The sequence below is a fragment of the Trichomycterus rosablanca genome, chromosome 15, assembly GCF_030014385.1.
Source record: "Trichomycterus rosablanca isolate fTriRos1 chromosome 15, fTriRos1.hap1, whole genome shotgun sequence".
NCBI lineage: Eukaryota > Metazoa > Chordata > Actinopteri > Siluriformes > Trichomycteridae > Trichomycterus > Trichomycterus rosablanca.
The window spans coordinates 7781828-7806517 of record NC_086002.1 but is presented as its reverse complement, the minus strand read 5'-3'; the positions used below and the strand labels follow the sequence as shown (position 1 = coordinate 7806517).

The following is a 24690-nucleotide window of genomic DNA, read 5'->3' as shown; positions in this document are numbered from 1 at the left end:
TATTACAAGTTCCTTTAACACAGCGGAAGTGGAAGAGGACGCACGGTGATCACAGACACACAGGTTATTCAGGTGAACATGCAGCAGGATATTTCGAAGTCAAAGCCATGCCTGAGGAGAGCTTGTATTCATCAGTGTCTGGGAGTGGGTGGATGTTTTTAAGCTTGTCTCAGACTTACCGGTGTGTAGAAGAATTTTGCCATGAATAGCCCTGCAGCACAAAAATATTGATTCTGACCAGAAGAGCTCATGGATACGAAAGCCAAGTTGAAAATAAGATGCAGGGAAGTGATGCTATCATTACACTCCGATGTACAGTCGGTAAGAATTACAGCTACAAATCTATACAAACTATGTGGCCAAAAGTATATAGACATGCTCAAAGACCCATAGCCACTATGCCTAGGTGAGGCCACCCTTTAAACTAAAAGTGCACTTGTTGGAATTTCTTCTTTGACACCAACTTCTACACCCTGCCAGCTGTAGAGGTCTTTACTAACCTGACCATGCACATTCAGCCGGTAACATAACTGTACTGGATGTCAGTCAATATACGCTACATGGCTAAAAATATTCATTTTATTTATTTATTGGGATTTTAATGTTACATTCATGACAGGACAGGTAGTCACTGGTTACACAAGAATGATCAGTTCAAGTCTTTAATGTCAAACACAGTCATGGACAATTCTGTATCTCCAATTTACCTCGCTTGCACGTCTTTGGACTGTGGGAGAAAAATGGAATTTCTGGAGGAAACCCACACAGACACGAGGAGAACATGCAAACTCCACACAGAAAGGACCCGCACCGCTTTACCTGGGAATCGAACCCAGGACCAGGACAGACAGCGCAACCCACCGAGCCACCCCATTCCTACACACTCTTAGAAAATGACCCCTTGACCGAAGGTCATACATAAAAGTAGTAGATAAAAAAACATCTGTACTAAGTGGCATTGCTCACTACTGAGTACCAAACTGCATTCAAAACTAATATCAGCATAAGAACAGTTCACCAGAAGTTTCATGGATTGTGTTTTCATAGCAAACATTAAACCCATGCAGACACGAGGAGAACATGCAAACTCCATGAAGAAAGGACCCGCACCACTTTACCTGCTTTACCTGGGAATCAAACTCAGGACCTTCTTGCCGTGAGACGACAGTGCTACCCACCGAGCTACTGTGCAACCTGGCTAAAAAGCATGTAGACACCAGACCATGAGATGTTCAATGTCTCATTTTAAAACCATAATCATTAATGTTCTACAACTATTATCCACTGTTCTGGAAATGCTTTGCACAAGATTTTGGAGTGTGTCTGTATGAATTTGTGCCCAGTTACTCAAAAGAGCATTTGTGAAGCCAGGCACTAATGTCGATGGAGTTTAGGTCAGATGCATAATTCATAATTTTGGTAAACAAGGTACCAAAGGATGTGATTGTGATTCGGGGTGGATTTCCCACCACAACTAGTGCATGTTGACTAGCCGCCCCACATTTGATGGATAGCTAAGAACCTCAAACTGTAGCTTAGAACCTACTATAAGGCTTTAAGCTTCAGATGTTCATTCAGGCTGCTCTCAAACACACTTCTGAGGAAGCATATCACAGCCTTTAATGTTGATAACAGTGTGTGAGCTACTTCCCCTTTACTCTCCGCTATATGGACGACCACTCAGCTTTCATCTACTGCTTTAAGTATTCTAGGGGCCGTGTCTGAGGGGCCATCTGTTCTTTCTGAGACTGACAATGCAAGAGAAAGTATAGGGGGACACACACACACACACAGACACTCACAAACACGCTCAGGCAGTAGGAATATAGAACCGACGTCATCGTTAAGTCTTGGGAGACGAACAGGCTTGAGATAAGAAGACCCAAGTCCCACACATTGGGCAGATAGCGGGCAGGGAGGTTACTGTCAATTGGCACAGAGCAATATTTCGCATGGATGGTGCTATCTGAAGAACGTGACCTGCTTCTATAATTATGCACGAAGGATGACAGCATTAAGAACGCTCATGTGTTTGCGTAGACTCTAAAACGCACTGAACATCAAAGCATGGGCTATGGTATGCCCTGCCTGCTAAGTCGTTCTGTGTGTGCCAGACTGTGTGTGAATACACACCCAGCTCACTTACTGTCTGACCCCATCCTGAAAAGACTGTCGACTTATCACCATACACAAAAGTGGTGAGAGAGTTCATATCTATTTTTGTGATGCTGCTAAAAACTCTTAATCAGATAACACATGAGAACAGTGGTCCAGTGTCATTACTGTGTTGTTTCATGCAGAGAGAAAACTCGAGAATCAATTTATTTTTCTCTTAGCTTAATACAGACACAATTATGCCACAGGTAGATTGTTTTTTATATTTAGATTGTGTCTTTAGCATTATGTTTGTTTATTAGGATTTTAACGTCATGTTTTACACTTTTGGTTACATTCATGACAGGAACGGTAGTTACTCATTACACAAGATTCATCAGATTACAAGGTTATATAGAACACAGTCATGGACAATTTAGTATCTCCAATTCACCTCACTTGCATGTCTTTGGACTGTGGGAGGATACCGGAGCACCCAGAGGAAACCCACGGGGAGAACATGCAAACTCCACACAGAAAGGACCCGGACCGCCCCACCTGGGGATCGAACCCAGGACCTTCTTGCTGTGAGGCGACAGTATTTTCTGATATTAAAAAAGTAAATGTGACTCTTCATTTTTAATGCCCTCTGAAATATACTTTAGGAGCTAATTTTATGATTTTCACTTTCGTTGTGATACATTGGCACCCTGCCCAGGGTATTTCAGCCTTGCGCCCAGTGTTTCCCAATGAAGCTATGACCCTGACCAGGATAAAGCACTTGATGATGAAAAGTGCGGTGTTTATACTGACTGATTTGACAAATATGGTAAGTATAGTATTTAATTTAATTTTATAGCTTCTCTTAGTGTAATAATGCTTTGTGTTTGATAATGTGTTAATTTAGTAGCCACAACTTTTTTTTTAATTAATCAGTGGATTGTGTGGTGCAGATGGCACCCATTTAATTAATCAAGCTCGTGTTGTGCAGTGGTCCTTGTTTATGCATTTTCTCCCCTTTTTCTCCTAACTTTTTAGCGCGTCCAATTGCCCGACTGCGTCATGCTTCCTCTTCACTAATGCCGGCCCCGACTCTGATTGAGGATAACGAAGCTAACCCACGCCCCCTGCGACACGTGGGCAGCAGCCGTATGCATTTTGTCACCTACACTAGACGAGATCAGCTGCAGACCAGCTCTGTGTACGGAGAGACACACCCTGATCAACGCACTCCTTCCGCGCCTCTGTGCAGGTGCCATCAACCAGTCAGCAGAGGTTGTAATTGCATCAGTTATGAGAGAGTCCCTATCCGGCTTAATGCCCACCCAGTCGTTGTTCATGTGGCCGCTCAGCCCAGGCGGCAGGCAGAGCTGAGACTCAATACGATGCACTCGAGATCCCAGCTCTGGTGTGCTAGAGTGTGTTTTTACCGCTGCGCCACCTGAGCGGCGATTTGAACAGGGTTTTTTTTAAAGGCCTGGTGTTAGAATGTGTCTCAAAATGTGATATTTTTGTTACTATTATTATTATTTTTATTATTATTATGTACCATTGAGACTTTTCAGTCTAAATGCAATCATTGACCATAATGGGTCCTGTGCTGGCGGATTTTAAATGTCACATCTCCTGTTGAACCACTCTAATCACATCAGCACAAGCATCACCAACAAAAATAGCAATAAGAAACCAAATGACCCAATTCCTGCTGTTATGCCACTACATCATTAGAGCTTGCACAGACATAATCAAACCCAGAAATTCAGGAGTAAAAGTCTTTACCCACTTCAGTTTTCATATTAAATACTTCATAGCAAATATACCTACTTTTAATAAAGACAAACAGTCTTTAGTAGATATAAACAGAATTCTTTTTACTATAATTTAGATTTAGACATTTGAGGAATTTGGAGAGGGTTTTGCGTATGATCGTAAGAACTCCATACTTGGGATACTTGGGAGCATCATTATATTGGGCTGTTGCCCTGTGGGTCAGACCTGTTTTGACTACAATGGCTCTCATTTGACCATATAGAAGAGAAACACAGAAATAATGAGATTAAATGTAGGCTTGAGAAAAGGCTGTAGGCAACAACATGTGATTTAACGTGTGACTCACCCAGCAGCTGCACTCCTCGTGTCAGGCCGTAGACATCGATGAGGGCCCAGAGAGGCTCGTTGGTACGAACTCCGCTGAAAAACAACATGGGGCTGGAGCCATTGACACGGTAAAAGACTCGACCCTTTTTGTCCACCCAAAATGCAACTAAACTGCCCTCATTCGCCAGCTCTTCGGGCAGCGCCTTGGCCCAGAACCCGCTCTGAGACACCAGGTCTGGGCACGCGTACTTGGGAAGGCTGTCCGGGTTGATGCGTGATGGGTCTTTGGAGGTGAAGCCCAGACGTAGAGCCCCGCTCCAGCAACACTGCTTCTTTGTGATCTGTATGACATCAAAACAGAACACGTCTTTATATGTATTTGTATGTTAGCTGGTATGTTGAGAAATACTGACATCTACACCATAGGACCAGAGGTATGTGGACATCTGAATAGGAGCTTGTTGGATATTACATTCCAGGAGTTGCCCTCCGTTTTTCAGGGAAGGGTTTCCACAGTATTTTTAAGCGTGTATGTGAAGGTAATATGTCTGTTTAGCTTAAAAGGGCATTTATACTATCAGGCACTAATTCTGCTAATGCTGTTAGAGGCATATCTATATACATACATATATATATATACACCGATCAACCATAACATTAAAACCACCTCCTTGTTTTTACACTCACTGTCCATTTTATCAGCTCCATTTACCATATAGAAGCACTTTGTAGTTCTACAATTACTGTCTGTAGTCCATCTGTTTCTCTGCATACTTTGCTAGTCCTTTTTCATGCTGTTCTTCAATGGTCAGGACCCCCACAGGACCACTACAGAGCAGGTATTATTTAGGCGGTGGATCATTCTCAGCACTGCATTGACAATGACATGGTGGTGGTGTGTTAGTGTGTGTTGTGCTGGTATGAGTTGATCAGACACAGCAGCGCTGATGGAGTTGTTAAATACCGTGTCCACACACAGTCCACTCTATTAGAAACTCCTACCTAGTTGGTCCACCTTGTAGATGTAAAGTCAGAGACGATCGCTCATCTATTGCTGCTGTTTGAGTGGGTCATCTTCTAGACCTTCATCAGTGGTCACAGGACGCTGCCCACGGGGTGCTGGTGGCTGGATGTTTCTGGTTGGTGGACTATTCTCAGTCCTGCAGTGACAGTGAGGTGTTTAAAAACTCCATCAGCGCTGCTGTGTCTTATCCACTCATACCAGCACAACACACACTAACACACCACCACCATGTCAGTGTAGCTGCAGTGCTAAGAATGATCCACCCCCTAAATAATACCTGCTCTGTGGTGGTCCTGTGGGGGTCCTGACTATAGCATACATTCTACGTCATTTTCATCAACTGCTTTATCCTGGTCAGGGTTGTGCACAAGGCAAGTGTAATTTTTTTCTGGCACAAATACGCACATGTAATTGAAAAATGATGATTTGCTGAGCACATGTCCATTAAAGTGCTCCATTAGCTTTTGAAATTGGGAGTTTTTTTATGCTGCAGTTATAATTGATTTCCGTAAAATGTCTATCAGCGTTCATCCCGACCACCCCCTGCCCTCCCAACTCTTTTAAACAAAACTGATTGCATGTCTGCATGTTTAGTTAACACTTGTAATGAACTGTTTACTATCGACTGTATAAAATCTACTGTACATTCTGAATGCTGAACTGGTCCTGCTCACAGTATTGAGATCCATCTTACTGTTGTACATTACTACAGCCTTTATGACATTACATTGTTTTTCATTAGAAAAACCTGATAAGAAACTGTCACGTATCTCCAGTCGGTTGTTGGTTTTGCACACAAACCCCTAAATCAAGGCACTTGGTGTGTTTTTTCTGCGTCTCATTCTGTCTTTGGCTATCGGCATCCAATCAGTCCAAAAGTGCAAAAATGACAGAAAGAGCACAATCACTTTGAACAGAGAGGAGATGGGGCTTACCGCACCTTCAGTTACATAAATAATGAGTCAGGACTAGTGCAACTCAGACATCAAACTGCACAATTGGACATAACGTATGTTTAATGCATAAGCACTGTCTAGAACGGCACTCTGCACTTCTGATCTTAACCTCGTCAGACATCTGTGGGGAGACCTCAACACTGCTTCCAAACAAACCTGACAAAACTTTGAAGAACTTTGTAAGGAGGAATGGGGCAAAACTGTTTCATCCGATTTGGCTAAATTAACTAAGACTTAACCGAGAAGACTGCTGGCCATCATGGCTGGTGGTTGCTGGTGAATCAACTAGGTACTAAATAAGGAGAATAAATATTTATTTTATTTTAAAATATTTTATTTTATTTTAACAGGCAGTTACTGATCCATCAGTTCAAGTTCAATATCAATCACAGTCACAGACAATTTTGTATCACCAATTAACTTGACTGCATGTCTTTGGTCTGTGGGAGGAAACTGGAGTTCCCAGAGAAAACCCATGCAGACACGGAGAGAACATGCAAAATTCACACAGAAAGGACCCAGACCGCCTCACCTGGGCATCAAACACAGGACTCTCTTGCTGTGAGATGACAGTGCTACCCACTGCTCAGGGTCCTTACAGTGGCAACCTGGGAGTAGTGGGGCTTGATATAGCAACTTATATACAGTAGCAGTCCACCGCCTCAGCACTCGGCCACCTTTTTCTTTAAGACACCTATATTGAGCTAATGAATATTCTTGTCCAATATAAGTGGAAACTGCACAAAATACTATTGGAAAAATACTATACTATTTTTTTCCCCATTCACGGATTTCATTTTCATCAACTTCATTATCCTTTTCAGGGTCACGGCAGGTCCCGGTTCCACTGGGAAACACTGGGAGCAAAGCAGGAATACCATGGTTCCATCGCAGGGCTTCATCCCTCCCCTCTCAGACACAGCCAATCATACCTGTGTAGCGTCGCTGAGATTCGAACCCCGACTCAGTAGTGGTGTGCTACAGTAATAAATCGCTGTGCCATCTAAGTGCTCTTGTTGGAAATTATTTGAAAAATCATTGGTAAAATGGTGTTTGGGGTGTCTGACAAGTTCATAATCAGGTGTCTACATACTTTTGATCAGGATCTGAACTGCTTATGTTTTATTTGCAATGTTCTTTTCAATTTAATAAGTTCAGGTTGATAAATGTAAAACATATTGCAAATAACATCATTCCCATTTGGTTCCATTGACTTTAATGGTCCACTTAAATTGCTATCATTTCTCATAATAATTGCTTTTCTTAAAAAACAATTATAATAAAAATTGCTCTCAATTCTCATCGTGGTATAATTGAAACAGTCTGAAATGCACTAGATGTCATTCAGCTAAAGCTATGCTATTCTTTTGGGGTAAAGCATTCCTTTAAAGGGAAACCAAAAAGAGAGGTTGGGGGCCGTGTGAGGGAGAAGTATGCTGTGTTTGGAGTAGAAGGGGTCTGTTTAATTTGACGTACAGTAACCACTGCCTCGGCTGAGGGAATAAATACTACAAACATGTCAAGAACATACAGACTTACACCACAGTGACTTTGGCTTTTGCAGAATATGTGTACTGAAAAGTATATGGAGCAGTGCAGTGTGCATGTTATAGTAGTGAAGAATGAGGAATGATGGCATTGTTAGATGGAACTGAGGTGAAGGGCCCATGTTTGTGCTATAGGCTTAATTGTTTGATCTGGATCAAGAATGTCAAACTTAGAAAAGGGAAACTTAAAGTTCTGTAGATCTGCAGTCCAAGAGGAACAAACAGAATAAATGAACCCGTAAAGCTCTTTCTAATTGGCTGATGAGTTGAAGCAGGTGTGTTGAATGAAATAAAGTCTCAGTTTTGCAATTTGACTCCCTTTAAATTTGACTAATAATAATAATACGTTCCAGGCCGCTCAGGTGGCGCAGAGGTAAAAACACACGCTGGAACCAGAGCTGGGATCTCGAATACATCGTATCGAATCTCAGCTCTGCCTGCCGGCTAGGCTGAGCGGCCACATGAACAACGATTGGCCTGTTGTTCAGATATGGGCGGGACTAAGCGGGATGGGGTCTCTCTCTCATGACTGGTGCAATTACGACCTCTGCTGGCTGATTGATGGCGCCTGCACAGAGATGAGAAAAGAGTGCTCTCAGGGTGTGTCTCTCCGTACACAACGCTGAGCTGCACTGCACTCGTCAAAGTGTACGTGATAAGATGCATACGGCATGCTGCCCACGTGTCGGAGAGGGCGTGGGTTAAGTTCGTTCTCCACAATCAGAGCGGGGATCGGCACTGGTGGAGAGGAAGCATGACGCAATCGGGCAATTGGACGCGCTAAAAGGGAGAAAAAGGGAAGAAAATGCATAAACAAAATAAAATAATAATACGTTCCATTATTGCGCCTTTGACATACCCAAGGACATTTTACAATGTAAGTAATAAAGGACAAAGCAAATAACATCATTATAATAACAAAAACACATAGAGAAAGAAGGATAATGTGCAGTAAAGAGGAAAGTTTTTAGTTGACCCTTGAAAGAGGAGATGGGGGTACTGTAGTCAGGAAACGATTGTGGAAAGGAGTTTGGGGGCTGAGGAACTAAAAGGCTGGCACGGTTCAAACGGTAAGGGTGAAGGACTTAGCTAAGGTAGGAAGAAGCGAGGCCATTAAGAGCTTTTAAAAAATTACCAGAATCATTTTGTATTTTTTTAGTGTTCGACTTAATGTGGGCCTCAAAAGAAAGTGATGAGTCAAAAATAACACCAGAGTTTTTGACTGTAGTAACTGGATCGACCGCTACACCATCCACATTGCCAGACAAACCGGGGGCCCTTGGGGCCCAACAAGCAATTGAGTGTTTGCCGCAGACTGTTGTGTTTACCTCATCTCTTCTTGATTTGGCATCTGATGTGGAAACACAGCTTGTTTAGGGCTGACGGAATAAATAAATACAGCTTAACCGAATTAAGAGACAACAGATTGAATGGATTTACCTTTAAAAGCTCATTTGGTGACAATAAGTGCAGCTACGTTAGGTGGTGGGTCTGTAAATTGGGATGCCATTATGTCAGAACAGGTTTGGGTTTAATAGAAAGGAAAATGAAAACAGTCTGAATAGATTGATGTAATTACAATAATTCTTTACAGGTGTACCCAAACACTAGAGCAGTGTTAATCACAACCACTTCAAAGGCCACAGAAACTTGTGACGTGAATGCCGGATCTCGCTCTGTCAGCTTGGTTCACCCTGCTTCCCGTCCGCACTGTGAGATCCAGCCCAGCACATAGACGTGGATTCCGATTAAATGTCACTTTTTTTTACCCCTGCTATATCCTGCGTCCAGTACTCCCAGAATCACTGTACACCCCGAAAACCTTGCACAAGAAAACCTTGCCAATCTGTCCCCGGCCCGTGGACCTGTGCTGACTCTGGAAGGGAGCTGTAGACCATGTGACAGAGCAGGTAAAGAGGTATCAAAACGTATAAAGACACCTGAGCTAATCCCATTTCAGGAACATGGGCATTAATGTGGAGTTGCGTCATCTCTGCGCGTATAACAGCTTCTGTCATTTTTGGAATGATATAATTTTCTTTATATAGAGTATATGATTTATTACACCTTTTAGCAAGTGCATGTGTATGTCTGTACACTGAGGTCTTACCTTAAGGCGGACCTGCTCATACAGGGCGATGGGTCGGTTACTGAAGGTGATGGCATTGCAAAAGCTGGCCTGTCTCTTAACGCACCTTTGGGCCATGTCCATGATGATCTGCGAGCCCTTGGCACTGGGGTGAAAAAGCAGTGGGCTGACAGGTACACCGGCACAAGGGTGCAGGGGCAAGCAGCGCTTTGGCTTCTGGTGGCATCGGTGAGTAGAGGGAGGAAACGGGCTGCCCAGAGAGTCTGGCGCAGAGAGAAAGAAAATAAAGAGATTTTTAAACAAAGTCATATTCATACATGTTTGGGGCATAGTTTGCCATGTGGACAATAAAAACTAAAATTAATAATTAATTAAAATCCACTTTTTTTGGCTGCAAATGTTTTTTTATTTCATACAATTTGTAAAATCATATGAAGCTTAGAGTTTAATTTACTGCAGCCAGTTTAAAAGGAAAAGCAGAGCAAAAAAGCTGAAACAAATAGCAGAGGAGAGCCTCACTTTCAGACAAATCTAAAAATGAACATTATGAACATTTCTAGAATTTAACTTTTATATTTTGTAAGACAATATCTTGTGATATTACATGACTTTTTGCATTGAGGTGTTTGACGTAGTTTGGAAGCTGAGACGTACCAAACCAGAAAAATGAAAATGAAAGAAATCAATATACATACTGTAAAATTCCTGATGGACAAATGTCAAACCATTTTTATTTTATTTTTTACCACCGCTTTATCATGGTCAGGTTTGTGATGAGTTGTTTCCCTGGAAACTCTAGGCACAAGGCAAGAATACACCCCATACAGGGTAACAATTCGTCGTGGGGCTTCGACCACACACCTACCCCCAAGACATAGCCAATCATATCTGTATAGATAGCTTGCTTATAGACAGCCAGATTGCTCAGACTCGAACCCGGATCTTTGCAGCATTAATATCTAGAACTCGATTTCTGATCATGTATTTACAATAATTTCTTTTATGTATCTAAATAAATGCATTCATTTATTCAATGTGGGGCGGCATGATGGCTTGGTGGGTAGCACTGTCGCCTCACAGCAAAAAGGTCCTGAGTTCGATTCCCAGATGGAGTCTGCATGTTCTCCCCATGACCGTCTGGGTTTTCTCCGGGTGCTCCGGTTTCCTCCCACAGTCCAAAGACATGCAAGTGAGGTGAATTGGAGATTGTCCATGACTGTGTTTGACATTAAAGACTTGAACTGATGAATCTTGTTTAACCAGTTACTACCTGTCCTTGTCATGAATGTAACCAAAGTGCAAAACATGACATTAAAATCCTTATAAATAAATATTCAATGTGCATTTATGGACCCCTGAGCAAAGCACTGAATCCTGAACTGTTTTCACTATATTAAGTCTGGGTCTTGGTTGTGGTGTGTCTGGTGCCATGTAAAAACACTAAGCGCAAGGATATGCAGGAAAACACCCCTAAACAGAGAATCAGTTTAATGCAGGGCATCACAGGCCAATCCTCCTACTGCATGCATTGAAAAGTGGGACGACACCGGAGCAGTTAGAGAAACCCATGCTAACAAGGTGACAACAGACAGCGAGAACAGGTTCAAACCCAGGTACTCTGTACTGCTGTGTGCTGTATATCACCCAGTTCACCAGCTCCTCTGCTGTGTCGAAATTATAGCAGGCCCTAGTGCTCTGTCTAAAACATCAAAGGAACGTGACTAACACAAAACAATTCGATTTCACACAATGTCCCCTTCAGCATTTGAAGTGAAATTACAAACCACATCTGGGAGCCCTACACAGTATCGCTTTCTTGTTCCCTTCGTGCTATTGTGGTACGATGCAGAACCTCTATCTTTACTCCTTCGATTAAATTGATCTCGCTGTCACGGTGACGCTATCTGTGTGCTCCGGCAGGTCTCAGTGGGCTTTGCAGATCTGACCCCTGAATGCTTAAATGTTATGTAGCTGTGGTAGAACTTCCTGGTTAACACTGATAAGGAAACACTCCACAAGATGAGATATTGTCAGGTCAATACATGTGGATGCTCTTTGTTTTTAGCTGGTAACACATGCCCTAGAAGGACATCTGTTTGTTTTTGTGTGCTTGTATGTTTGTGTCTTTGTGGAGTGGTTGTACGTGTATTCGTGTGTCTTTTGGGAGATGATCAGTGCACACAGCCCTTGTGGTCGCTGCTGCCTGGAGTGAATACATTAACAAGAACAAGAGCTGCAGCTGTCAGTGAGAAAAGAGAGGTTAAGTAGGAGCTCGTGTTCCTAAGCAACTCTGTACCAATGACATCACTGTCTGTTCGGTTCGGACCGGTCCGGCTTTGCTAATTTGATTTTAGCATTTAATACTGAATGTGGGCAGCACGGTGGCTCGATGGGTAGCACTGTCGCCTCATAGCAAGAAGGTCCTGGGTTCGATTCCCTGATGGAGCAGTCCAGTTCCTTTCTGTGTGTAGGTTGCATGTTCTCCCCGTGTCTGCATGGGTTTCCTCTGGGTGCTCCAGTTTCCTCCCACATTCCAAAGACATGCAAGTGAGGTGAATTGGAGACACAAAATTGCCCATGACTGTGTTTGAAATTAAACTTGAGCTGATAAACCCAGCGTAACCAGTAATTACCTGTCCTGTCATGATCGTAACCAAAACATGACATTAAAATCCTAATAAAATTAAAAAATAATACTGAATGCCAATCAGTGAACTCAATCAGCAAATAAAAGCACGACTATTAATGAGGTTACACGGACGCTAGGGTGGCGCACTTGTCTAATATTTTAGCTCACTTAAACCCAGGTATCGGTGTTGCCACCAGCCTGGTCTGATACTCTACAGAGAAACTTGGCTGTGTCTGAGGAAGGTAAAGTCGAATGAGGAAATATCTCCTTGCCTTCGTCACAGTGACTCCTATTGTTTGTTCAAAGTGCTGACACACGATCAGCCAAAACATTAGGACCACCAAAAATGTCCATGGCAATGCTTATTTCATAACAATTGTGCCGGTCTGAGGAGGGACAAGCCATGAACCGCCGACAGGTTGTTGGGCAGCCAAGCTTCGATAATCCCAGACATGAATGCTACTATTGTGGCTCAAATTGCAAATCCTTTTAATACTGATGATGAGGTTGTTTATGAGGTTGCATTGTTACATCAATGCAGGTCAGTCAAGGTGGCCATGCTTACTCCAGTCCATCATCAAAACTACCTACATCAGGCACTCAGGATTCAAAAATAGACAGTGGAGCAATGGAAGAAAATCATCTAGCAAATGTTATGATTCTCCCTACAACACACAGAGGTTTGTGGAGTCTTGAGGCTATTGTAACAATGCACCACAATACAGTTAATAATCGATTCAAAAATTCCACGATTCAAATCGATTTGACATGTAAAATAAATCGATATTCACTTGAAACAGCAGAGGGCACTGGTGCTATACACCTCACCTGGTTGACATCACTGGCGCTATACGCCTGGCTGCCAAATTCGGGGTTTTTCATCCAAATTTGACTTAATTCAAAATTATTTTGCATAGTTTGTACCTACCTCAGATATAAAAGGGCATTCCTTATTTAGATAAATAAAAGATAATCACAAATGCAGTATTTTATTTTATTTTTTAAAGAGAAATAATAAAAGGAAACTTTGTCATAATTTGTTTTCAATTTCAGTTTAAAAAAATCGGGAAAAAATTGTACTGTGAACCCAGTATCGTGAATCGCATCACATCGTAGGTCGAGTGTATCGTTACATCCCTAGTAAGTGCTACACATATTCAGGTTCCTTGGGACCTGGGTTCAAATCTCACCTTCAGTTTGGCATGGTTTCCGCATGCCTGTGTGGGTTTTCTCAGTTTCCTCACACCTCCCCAAAACACTACAACTGGTCGCTTGACTATTCTGGATGCCCCCTATTTTAAACATTAAACAACATTTCTCATTTTAAATTCAGTAAACATGTGCACCATGAGACCAAAATGATGTGGACCCTTTTTGAACTACTCGAGCCAGGCCTTATCATCCAACATCAATGCTTGATCACAGTAATGCTCTTCTGGCAAGATGAAAAGTCATAAAAGAGTCAATGTTTATAGAAATAGAAATACGTTGTTGGGGGAAAATAATACACATTTTGCAAATTCCTAAAAGAGAGAGAGCATGTTACCCAGCACATTCATATGAGTGCTCATGGCTTATCATTAATTGTGTGTCACTAAGTATGTAATTGAGTGTTGGTACATTCACTGCAGAAACACAAACTGCACAATCTTTTGCCAGGAAGGCATCCTAGTAGTGCTTCTATTTCTATGGCAACCTATCATTTCACCGAGTAAATATGGTACAGCAGAAGGCTCTTATATAAGGGTGCAAAAATGAGCCACTGATGCATTTTAATCATAGTGATTTTGCTCACATTGCTCTCTATTCTTTCTTTTAGATTCTTACACAGTGTCAGTGATCAGCGGATTAAGTTTAATGGAATCTAAATATTCTCTGCTGCCATTACAATATTTGTTCAACCACCCCCCACCTTAGGCATAGCCAATCAAGTCTGTGTAGATGTTCGACACCACCCAAGCACCAATCAGTGTATTATAATATAATAATTTTATTCTACACAATGTCTATGTAGATTTCAGACACCACCTCAGCACCCATCAGAGTATTATGGTATAATAATGTTATTCTACACGATGTCTATCTAGATGTCCAACACCACAAGAGCACCCATCAAGAGTATCATAGAATAATAATGTTATTCTACACAATGTTTATGTAGACTCCCGACACCACCCGAGCACCCACAAGTGTATTATAGTATAATAATGTTATTCTACACAATGTTTATGTAGACTCCCGACACCACCCGAGCACCCACAAGTGTATTATAGTATAATAATGTTATTATACACAGTGTCTATGTAGATATCAAACACCACAAGAGAACCCATCAGTGTATTATAATATAATAATGTTATTCAACACAATGTCTATCTAGATGTCCAACACCACCCGAGCACCCATTAGTGTATTATAGTATTATAGTTTTATTCTACACAAGCTCACAGGCACTAGACTTAAGAATCTACGCTGTACTGACTACACATTCGCATATATAAATAAAAAATATGTTCTTTTGTTGTGTTCCAGAAGCTAAACAATCAAAAATGCTTTTCTATTGCTTTTTTACATTTAGATTTTGCACAAATACAAACTTTTTTCCACCTAAGCCAAGCTGGAGCATAACAACAGTTCAAGTACTAATCATGTGAAATACTCAAATTGAAACCGGATCATTGACATACCCTAACGTAAGAGTGAAGAATATCATATAACGTCGAACCGCAAACACACACTGAATAAATATATAGTTGCCACGACCATCACTGTGAAATTATTTAGACAAAAAAGGTATAAAAGATCAAACTCAATGAGTAACACATGGAGCAAATAAAAATACCTCTTAAATAAAATGACATTATTTATTGCTTGTCATTTTCTTAGACAAAAACATTTGGAAGAAAGTTACAGTTTAATAGACAGTACAATTTTATAGAAGTTACAGTGGGTTCAGAAAGTATTCAGAACCCTTGACTGTTGGTGCTGTTGTGTTGTGGATTTAATTTTGAATGAATATAGTTGCCATTTTTACCCCTCGATCTACATTTAATTAATCCTAATGACAAAGCAAAAAGATTATTTTAGTTATTCACACACAAAACCACATCTCTTCATTACAAGCCTTTGTTGTTGTACTTCAGATTGTGGTCAGGTGTATCCTGTTTGATTTATTTATCCTTAAGATGAGTCTGATGGACTTGGCATCCTGGACAGACTTTTTAACCAAGGGCATTGATTCATAAACATTATAATATTGTGTTCACTTATGAACAACCCAATGCTGTAATGTGACAATCACATATGAAAAGTATGAAAATGAAAATCTGGCTTGTATTTTTACTGTATCTAATCCAGCAGCAGCTGTTCCCACACAAGGAAATCTAAAATTGTGCACCAGCTAAGGGCACAATCCATAATAGTCACACAGGTGATCAAAGCGCAATGCTGTAGCAACCTCATGTCTGATTAGTTGTTCCCATGGTGAATGCCATGGTTTCACAGACCCCCCTCTGAGTGCTCCACAAAGCTCTGAGCTAATTCACAGCACACACACATCTATGCTGTTAGTGTAGTGACCAGGAGAATAAAGTATTATTATATCATCTTACATCATGGGTACAGAAAATGCTCATTTCTGACTGGCTGGCAGGTCTTTAACAGTGTCATACAATACGACACATCTCAAGATGGAATTAACATTTGACAAAGCAACAGTCGAGTAATCATTTCCTTTACTTACATTTATGGTATTTTCAGATGCTTTTATACAAATAGACCTTGCAATTGTTACTGAACAGTGGCAACATGGTGCTAGTGAGGCTTGAACCAGCAACCTTATGATCAGTAGTCCAGTACTTTAACCACTGAGCTACCTATCTTAAAACTCCTTGATTCAGTCTGGGTGTGTGCATAAAGCAAACTATTTACACAGCTCGGCAGGTACTGGACTAGTAAACAGAAGGTTGCTTGTTCAAGCCACATCACTGCCAGGTTGTTAGTGTGTGGCCCTTGAGCAAGTCCCTTAACACTTAATTGCTTAGATGTTATACAGTCACAGTTGAATACAAGCGTCTGGTAAATGCTGTAAAGTAAATGTGAATATCATAGCCATCGTAAGTTCATTAATTCCAGGCTCTAAAGCAATGTAATGTAAACAATGCACACAGACCCAGAACAGTTCCTGAAAGATCAGTTACAAAGTTCCTTTTGACTGTCCACAGTAAACTGCAATGCTCTGGGCATGTTGTCCCTGCAAACAGGATGTGACGCACAAAAACTGCGCTGCAGGTTAATACCTCATTCCAACATGTAAACTGGAAAATTTTTCCATCATCAGTGTCAAAATGAATAGCACCATGGTGGCCTTCTATTTTAAGTCCAGCAAAAATAATGGTGTTTACTGTGGCTGTACACAAAGCTGCTCCTATATAAAAACCCTACCAAATTCAGCACTGGTGGGAAAATCGGGCATGATAAATGATGTACTATGTCGTAAACACTATAAATAAAACTTTGTGTACTTTGGTCTGGATGCAAGCAACAGATCTGAACAAACATGGCTCTTCAGAGAGCTATTTATCAGCCACAGAGGACAGACAAAGGTGTCTAAATAATTTAGACATTGTGATGTAATAATGACCAGGGTATGCAACACAAGCTGTCAGTGTTCTAGGTGTCTGCTGACCCAGCCGAGACTTCCCATGAAGAACTTTGATGTTTTACACAAGCGAGTTAAAGGATTATCTGTAGGTACACTGATGGGATGATGGGGATTTTTCATTTCCTTTTCATCAACCGCTTTATCCTGGTCATGGTCGCTGCATGCATGTCTGAGGGGAGCGTGATAGTCTGTGGCTCTGCAGCAATTACATGGTAATTTCAGTGGTCCTCAGGAATCATTCACTGTCAAATCATTTGACATTCATTACAAACATCTTGTCCAATTTTGTGCAATATAATCTGTTAAGATCAATTAACAACAGATCTGCAAATACACTGTCAGGACACCTCATCAATCACAAAAACACACATGCACAATATTATGGCAATATTACACATAAAAAATGACTGTAAATGTGAAAAGGAAAGTTCATGTCTAGGTAAAAGGGGACTACATGAAGTGCTCTATTTTAAAAGGAACTTGGGGTAAGAATGAAATTTTCCCATCTCTTAGCATCTGTGGTAGCTATTATGCATTGTAAAGAAGATTGTACTGACTTGTGTATACAGTGGTCCCCTAAACTCAAAATCTTTGAAACTCAATGACCTTTGTCGAGAGATTTGTACCCTTAAACTCAACATTTCCCTTAAACTCAATGTGTGCACGACTGCTGCTTTGTTCAGCGCTTGGCTTGTGCGGTGTGGTAAAAAGTCATGCGAACATGAGATGAATCTACATTTGCGTGGAATAAGTCACATTCACCCTGAAAGCTCCACATGTATCTGTGTTCAGCTGTATTTTCCTCACTGTTTCACTTTTAAACTTGTGTTACAGCTCAGGGGTTCTAAGAAATTGTAATAATGATCTTTTCAGAGAGAGTGTAAAACGCTTATCATTAAAAAAAATTATGTAACTTAATGTATTAAAAGAACGACATAGAAACACTAAACCTCTCTTAATTATTATCTCCACTAATTAAGAGGCAAAAGGACAACAATAAAGAAGTAAAAGGTAAAGTGCAGGTTTTATTGTATTTTTGATTGATTTTTAACAATCAATATAATATATATATATAATTTTTCCCACTTTTTTCCCCCAATTTTCTCCCCTAATCTAGTCATGTCCGATTACCCTGATTGCGTCCTCTATACTGATTCGACCCTTCACCGCTGATTGAGGACGCCTCTCGACTGACATACGCCCCCTCCGGCACGTACAGTCAGTACAGACTGCATTTTTCATCTGCACAAGTCGAGTTCATACACCGACACTGTGTACGGAGGGCCACACCCCCATCAGCATTATTCCTCAGCACTGTGCAGGCGCCATCAGTCAGCCAGCAGGGGCCGCAGTTGTACCAGTTATGAGGACCTATGATCCGACTTTTTACCCCTAACCCTGAACAACAGCCAATCGTTGTTCATGCAGCCGCCCAACCCAGTCGGAAGGCAGAGCCGAGATTCGATACGATGTATTCGAAACCCCAACTCTGGGGCGCTAGCGTACTTTACTGCTGCGCCACCTGAGCGGCCTATATTATACTTATGTTCTTTTCGGTGCATAACTGTCAAAAACAACCCCAATTTTTTTACATTAGCCTAAAATATATGCAGTTCCATGGGACCATGGAATGCATTAACAGTTTTCCCATACATCCTTATGGGACAAAACACCTTAAAACTCAATGCCACTCCTAGAACCAATTGACATTGAGTTTTAAGGTTCCACTTTATTAATAAAGATTAATGTAAGCAATTAAGTTGGTATCTGAAAAGATCGCTCATTTAGACAACACTGTTTGGTAAAATGAAGTCCAAGTGTTCCATTCGTAATGTTGCGTCATTGTCTGCTGCTCTGAGGCTTGTATAAAATCACTGAACTGAAGAAGGGCAGTCACGCTAGAGTTGTTTTGATCCAAAATGAAGAGACACCATCTTTCAATAAGTCAGCTCAACAAAAGTGGGTGCAAATGAATCACAGCCGTGCGGATTTGTTTTATTGCTTAACTGTGTTGTCGCATCTGTAGATGCCATCGCTGTCACGTATTTCTGTTCAGACGTTTTGTTGTGGCTCCATATGCCAGTGTGTTCTGTTGTTATACACACGTTTGTGTTGCTGGACAATAAGCTTGAGTGAGTCATTATGGAAAAAAGGGGCAAAAGAAAAAAAAAAAGCCAGACATGGTTACCAAGCACCGGTGCCACCTGATCTGCACACATATGTTTCTGTCACAGTATGCTAACATACTGGAGTCGTCATGGCAGGGTCTCAGTACTAAACACAGCATCTGTGTGTGTGTGTGTGTGTGTGTGTGTGTGTACTGTAAAACTACACAAAATAAATATTTACAGAATATTGCGGAAACCCCTCCTACTTAATAAACTCAGGTGTAATAGTTTAATCCTTAATTAAATTAAATTATTACACCTTAATAAAGTATCGATCTATCGATCTATCTAGCAGTATAAATTACACACCGACAAGGCATAACATTATGACCTGTCAGTGACAGGTGAAGTAAATAGCACTGATTATTTCTTCATCATGGCACCTGTTAGTGGGTGGGATATATTAGGCAGCAAGTGTGTTAGAAGCAGGAAAAATAAACAAGCGTGAGGATTTGAGCAAGGGCCAAATTGTGATGGCTAGATGACTGGGTCAGAGCATCTTCAAAACTGCAGCTCTTGTGGGGTGTTCCCGGTCTGCAGTGGTCAGTGTCTATCAAAAATGGTCCAAGGAAGGAACAGTGGTGAACAGCCGACAGGGTCATGGGCGGCCAAGGCTCATTGATGCACGTGGGGAGCGAAGGCTGGCCCGTGTGGTCCGATCCAACAGACGAGCTACTGTGGCTCAAACTGCTGAAGAAGTTAATGCTGGTTCTGATAAAAAGGTGTCCGAATACACAGTGCATCGCAGTTGCAGGGCTGTTTTGGCAGCAAAAGGGGGACCCACACAATATTAGGAAGGTGGTCATAATGTTATGCCTGATGGTGTATGCTGTCAATTTTGGAGCAAGAGTTTAGGGAAGGCCTTTTCTTGGTTTAGCATGACTGTCCATGGTTTGATAAATTGGAACATTTATCAAAAACCCTAACAGCAAAACAACTCTCCAATAGTATACAAATCCCTGACTGAGGAACCTTGATCTGGGATTCTGATGGATTAACCTGGGTTTGGTGGATGCCAGGATTGTTTAATTACATTGACATTTTCGGCACTTAGCAGACGCTTTTTATCCAAAGCGACTTACAGTACTGTGACAGTATACTGTCTAAGCAACTGGGGGTTAAGGGTCTTGCTTAAGGGCCCAATAGCAGCAACCTGAAAGTGTTTAGGCTTGAACCAGGGATCTTTTGAGTACTAGTCCAGTAACTTAACCGCCAGGCTACAACTGTGCATGATTACCATTGCAAAGTCTGACAGAGTCTTGTAGAATGAAGACTACAAAGAACCCTGTGCTTTTCACTTAATATCAACAGTTTAGGGAATGCGCTTTCCTTGGTCAGCATCGTAATGTTCTCAGGCTTGAAGCGAACTTAAAATCAAATAGTTTGATGACCTTGATGTGAAATAAATTGACTGGAATGAACAGAACCCCGATTTCAGCCCCAACCAACACCTAAGGGATGAACTGGAATGCTATATGTGGTGAAACCCTATTATTTTACATAAGTGCTCAACCTCACTAATGCACCAATTCTCTGTGTTTAACTTGTAAGAGAGAATCCCTGGAATCATGTTCCAAAACAAAAGCCTTAACCAGAAGAATAAAGACTGTCAGAGCAGTGAAGGGAGAACAAATGCATTGTTCCTCTCTATATATCTAACAACTCAATATTATAGCTTAAGGACTTATGACACACTGTGCAGAGAATTAGCTGTGCATAGCACATTTCAGCCAAAGCAGAATTGCTTTTCCTTTACTGTAGTGTCATGACCTTAGCTAATCAATATCTCATTAAACAGACTGATGATGAGGTCAGTATCTCAGAGGTCAGAGATGACCCTCTTATTAACTTTGGTTCCTCATTTCATTTTATTTAATTTTTAGCAACCGCTTTGTGCTAGTCAGGGTCGCAGTGGACCTGGTTCAGTCGGGAAACACCATTCTCAGATGTATCATGTTTGTGTAGACTCTCAGCTGGCTGATAGCACTGCTGGGGATTCAAACCCTGGATTCCAGCAGTAATGGGCCAGCATAATTTGCAGTTGTGCCACCCAAGCATTCTAAATGTGTTGTTGTTTCTATTAGAAGCACCAGTAAAAGCTAGAACTGCTGTGGGTTCATCTAATATACTAGTTCAATCCAAATGGTGCTTTAGTAAATGTTACATTAGTAAAGCTTGGGTGATCCAGCCCGGGACAATAATGCAGATTTAGTTTAAACTCTGTGCCATCTGTGTCTTTCATGCTTCGAATTCATGGACCTTATTACACCCATTCATTTAAGAGACCTGCTTCTGCTCTTGTGTTGGAAAACCATGTTAGACCAGACCACTGTGCAGTCTTACAAAATATTACCTTGGTCATGTTCATTATCCAGCTGTTATCCTGCACTTCGCCATTTATCTCTAGTGTCCACCTGCCTTAAATCTAGGAACCTTGCTGAGAAAGACTAATTGTATTTGGACAGTAGGTCGTCTCTGCACACTGTGTTGGAGGCTGTATTTAAACAGCCTTGGAACAAAGCCCAGCAAAAAGATGCCCGTTTAGACAGAGATACAACCAGACACTCTGCCCCGGATCCTAAACTGAACGTAAATCATGATGGAAACTGACCATCACATTAAAGAAAATAAGCTACATTTTTCAACACCGAGAGCTCTGCAGCCTGCACACACACCTCATTTGCCTAATCGGATATACAAGAGCAACTAAATTAGAGCTAATGCTTGTGTGCTTTATGTATAGGATTTAAACCTAGACCAGACAGCTGCAGAGAGAAAGACATACGGAATAAGAGAGACATCGAGCCTTTTGTTCTCTTTTTGCTATTAAAATTGGGTAAAAGATGTAGAAACACAAACCCAAATTGCACGATTATTGTAATGGTGATATTAAACCCTAAAGTGGCTAATGCATCCTCTATGCATAAAATGCAGCCTATTTTAAAGCACTTGGTGCAGGGCAGAAATGCACAATGAACCAGGCCCTGGTATATCTTACGGCAATGGAATAGGCAATACAAATACTGGAGGAAATACAGGTGATAAGGCGGTGAAGTGGGGCTGTGTAACAGCCCAAAGTGCATCAAACCCCGTTGTGTATGGGGTTGAATAGTTGCAGGCTGATCCATGCTTGCATAACTGTCCATGCTTTCCTGTTACCTATTCACCTGGTGACCCATGGAAAGTTTTAAAACAGGTGTTTTTAATCATTGCTTCTGTCCCAATTTTTATTTAATATGTGGCAGGGATACTTTATCAGAGTATTCTTACAAAAATTACAAAATGTTAATAAGGTAAAACTTTAAATTTCATTTTTTGTGTTGTTTACAATGCAATATTCGTAAACAGAAAATAAACTTTCAACTAGACACTGCTTCCTGTGTATTTTTATTAGTTTACTAAAGTTTACTAAAAACATACTCCCACTAACCACTTTACTAGGTTAGCCACCCTGTATGTAACTTTATAGATTATTTATGACCTGGTAATATGCACAGGTATTACTGGTCTCTTTATTAGGCACACATACCCCATCAGCACACACTGGAGGCATACAGTTAAAAACGACAGCTATTTGTTTTATTTATTTCGTTATTTTTTACATTGTATGCAATGTGCTCTCAGGTGATGCAGCAGTCTCTTATGCTAGACAACTCGGAAATCACTAGGATTCAGGGTTTAAATTTCCAGCAGTGCTATCAGCCTGTCGGGTGTCTACATATAGACATGATTAGCTATTTTTGAAGGGGGGATTATCCAATGGATTGGTGTGCAATCCGGGGTGTGTTACTGCATTGCACCCAGTGATTCAGGGAAAACCAGACCCACTGTGACCATGACCAGGATAAAACGGTGGAAAAACATGACATTACATGAATACATTTTCTGCAATGTGTATCAGTCCTCCTCTAGCCTTTTATTAGTTTTTAATCAAATTTCCCTGGTGGGATACTAAAAGGCTATCTTATCTTAATCATAAAAAACTGCTGGTTTTACACTTTGCTTGAAGTACTATTCTCATCCTAGCACTGACGATGGGTTGTTTAAAAACCCCAACAACACTGCTGCACCTACACGTATCTTAGTACAACACACACTTTGTGTGTCATGGCATTACCATTCTGGTGTCATTACAGTGCTGAGAACAGTCCACCTAAATAACCTGTCGGTGGAAGACAGATCATTGATAGATAGGGTAGAGGGGGTTGACTCTGAGTACAGAGCAACAGATGGGCTACAGTCAGTGAATGTATGCCCACAAAATGCATGGACATGGTGGGTATAGCTCATAAAATAAATCATAAATAGAACCATATTTGTAAGTTGACCTGTAGAGCCCTGGTGTGGATGGGAATCCCCTTCAAATGTCCCAACAAGTCTTTCTCTCTTACAGTTTTGCTTTCTCTTTGTAAGGAATGAAGGGTTTAGAGGCTGTAGTTGTTCAGGGGTCAACAAACTAGATTGGTCATCTGAAGGTTGCTGGTTCAAGCCCCACCACTCCCAAAGTGTCACTGTTGGGCCCCTAAGCAAAGCCCTTACCCCTCATTGTATTGTCACGTTCTGAAGACAGTCGTTCTGGATAAAAGTGTCTGCTGAATACAATAAAGGTTTAAATACATATAAGAGGTCAGGCTAACAGAATAGGTCACATGACCATACCTGTCTGTGACAGAATGTTGTATTTTCATACAGGTTCACGTTTACATACACAACATAACCCTTTCACTCGGTCTTTTGTGACATTTCCACTTCCATACAGCATTAATACACGCATTTACAGCTGCCTCAACCGACACTCGCATGTTTAACGCTGAAATAAGAACAATTTACAGTAATTAAGTGATGTTCTCCAATCAGCTCAGTCTAACAGGATAAACAGCGCGAGGTGTATCATAAATGAACGGTCACTCGCTCACCGTACAAGGCGTTGCGGGTGATTTGGCCTCCCATGGCTGCACACCGCTCACTCCTGTCGCTCGTCCTCTTTAATTATAATAGTCTCAGCGGCAACAATTCCACACCGACCGCATATTCACTGTCTCACAGGCGTATATACAAATATACACGCACCCACTCACCCAGTCACTCATACATACAGAGAGAGGTCTGAGTGTAAACAGTGGACACTCCTCCCGCAGCTCCCCTCTCTCTCACTCACTCATTCACTGCGCTCATACGCGCACGCTCCACGCTCATTTGCATAAAGGCGGTTCCGAGCTTAGACACGCCCCCTAATTGTGCATCCAGTCAACACAAAAGCTCATCCTTGTGTACTTGCTAGGATTTAAGAGTAGTATGCCAATAGTGGTGTGCGATACTGCAGAATGTGGTATACCAATCCGATACCAAGTAAATACAGGGCCAGTATTGCCGATATCTACGGAGCCCCTAAGGTGACATCCCCTAAAATAAAATAATGCGTG

General features: G+C 41.4%; 1 protein-coding gene across 1 annotated transcript in view; it reads right to left on the bottom strand.

Moving 5' to 3' along the window:
- Positions 1 to 24236, bottom strand: part of neurl1aa (neuralized E3 ubiquitin protein ligase 1Aa) — a 52001-nt gene extending 27765 nt beyond the window's left edge. Inside the window, exons 1-3 of the mRNA XM_063010387.1 lie at positions 24184 to 24236; positions 9829 to 10070; positions 4211 to 4532 (exon numbers count right to left, since the gene is read on the bottom strand). Coding sequence (XP_062866457.1) covers positions 4211 to 4532; positions 9829 to 10070; positions 24184 to 24217 — 598 coding nt within the window. The 5' untranslated portion in view covers positions 24218 to 24236. The remainder of the gene's footprint in view (positions 1 to 4210; positions 4533 to 9828; positions 10071 to 24183) is intronic.
- Positions 24237 to 24690: the final 454 nt, after the last annotated feature.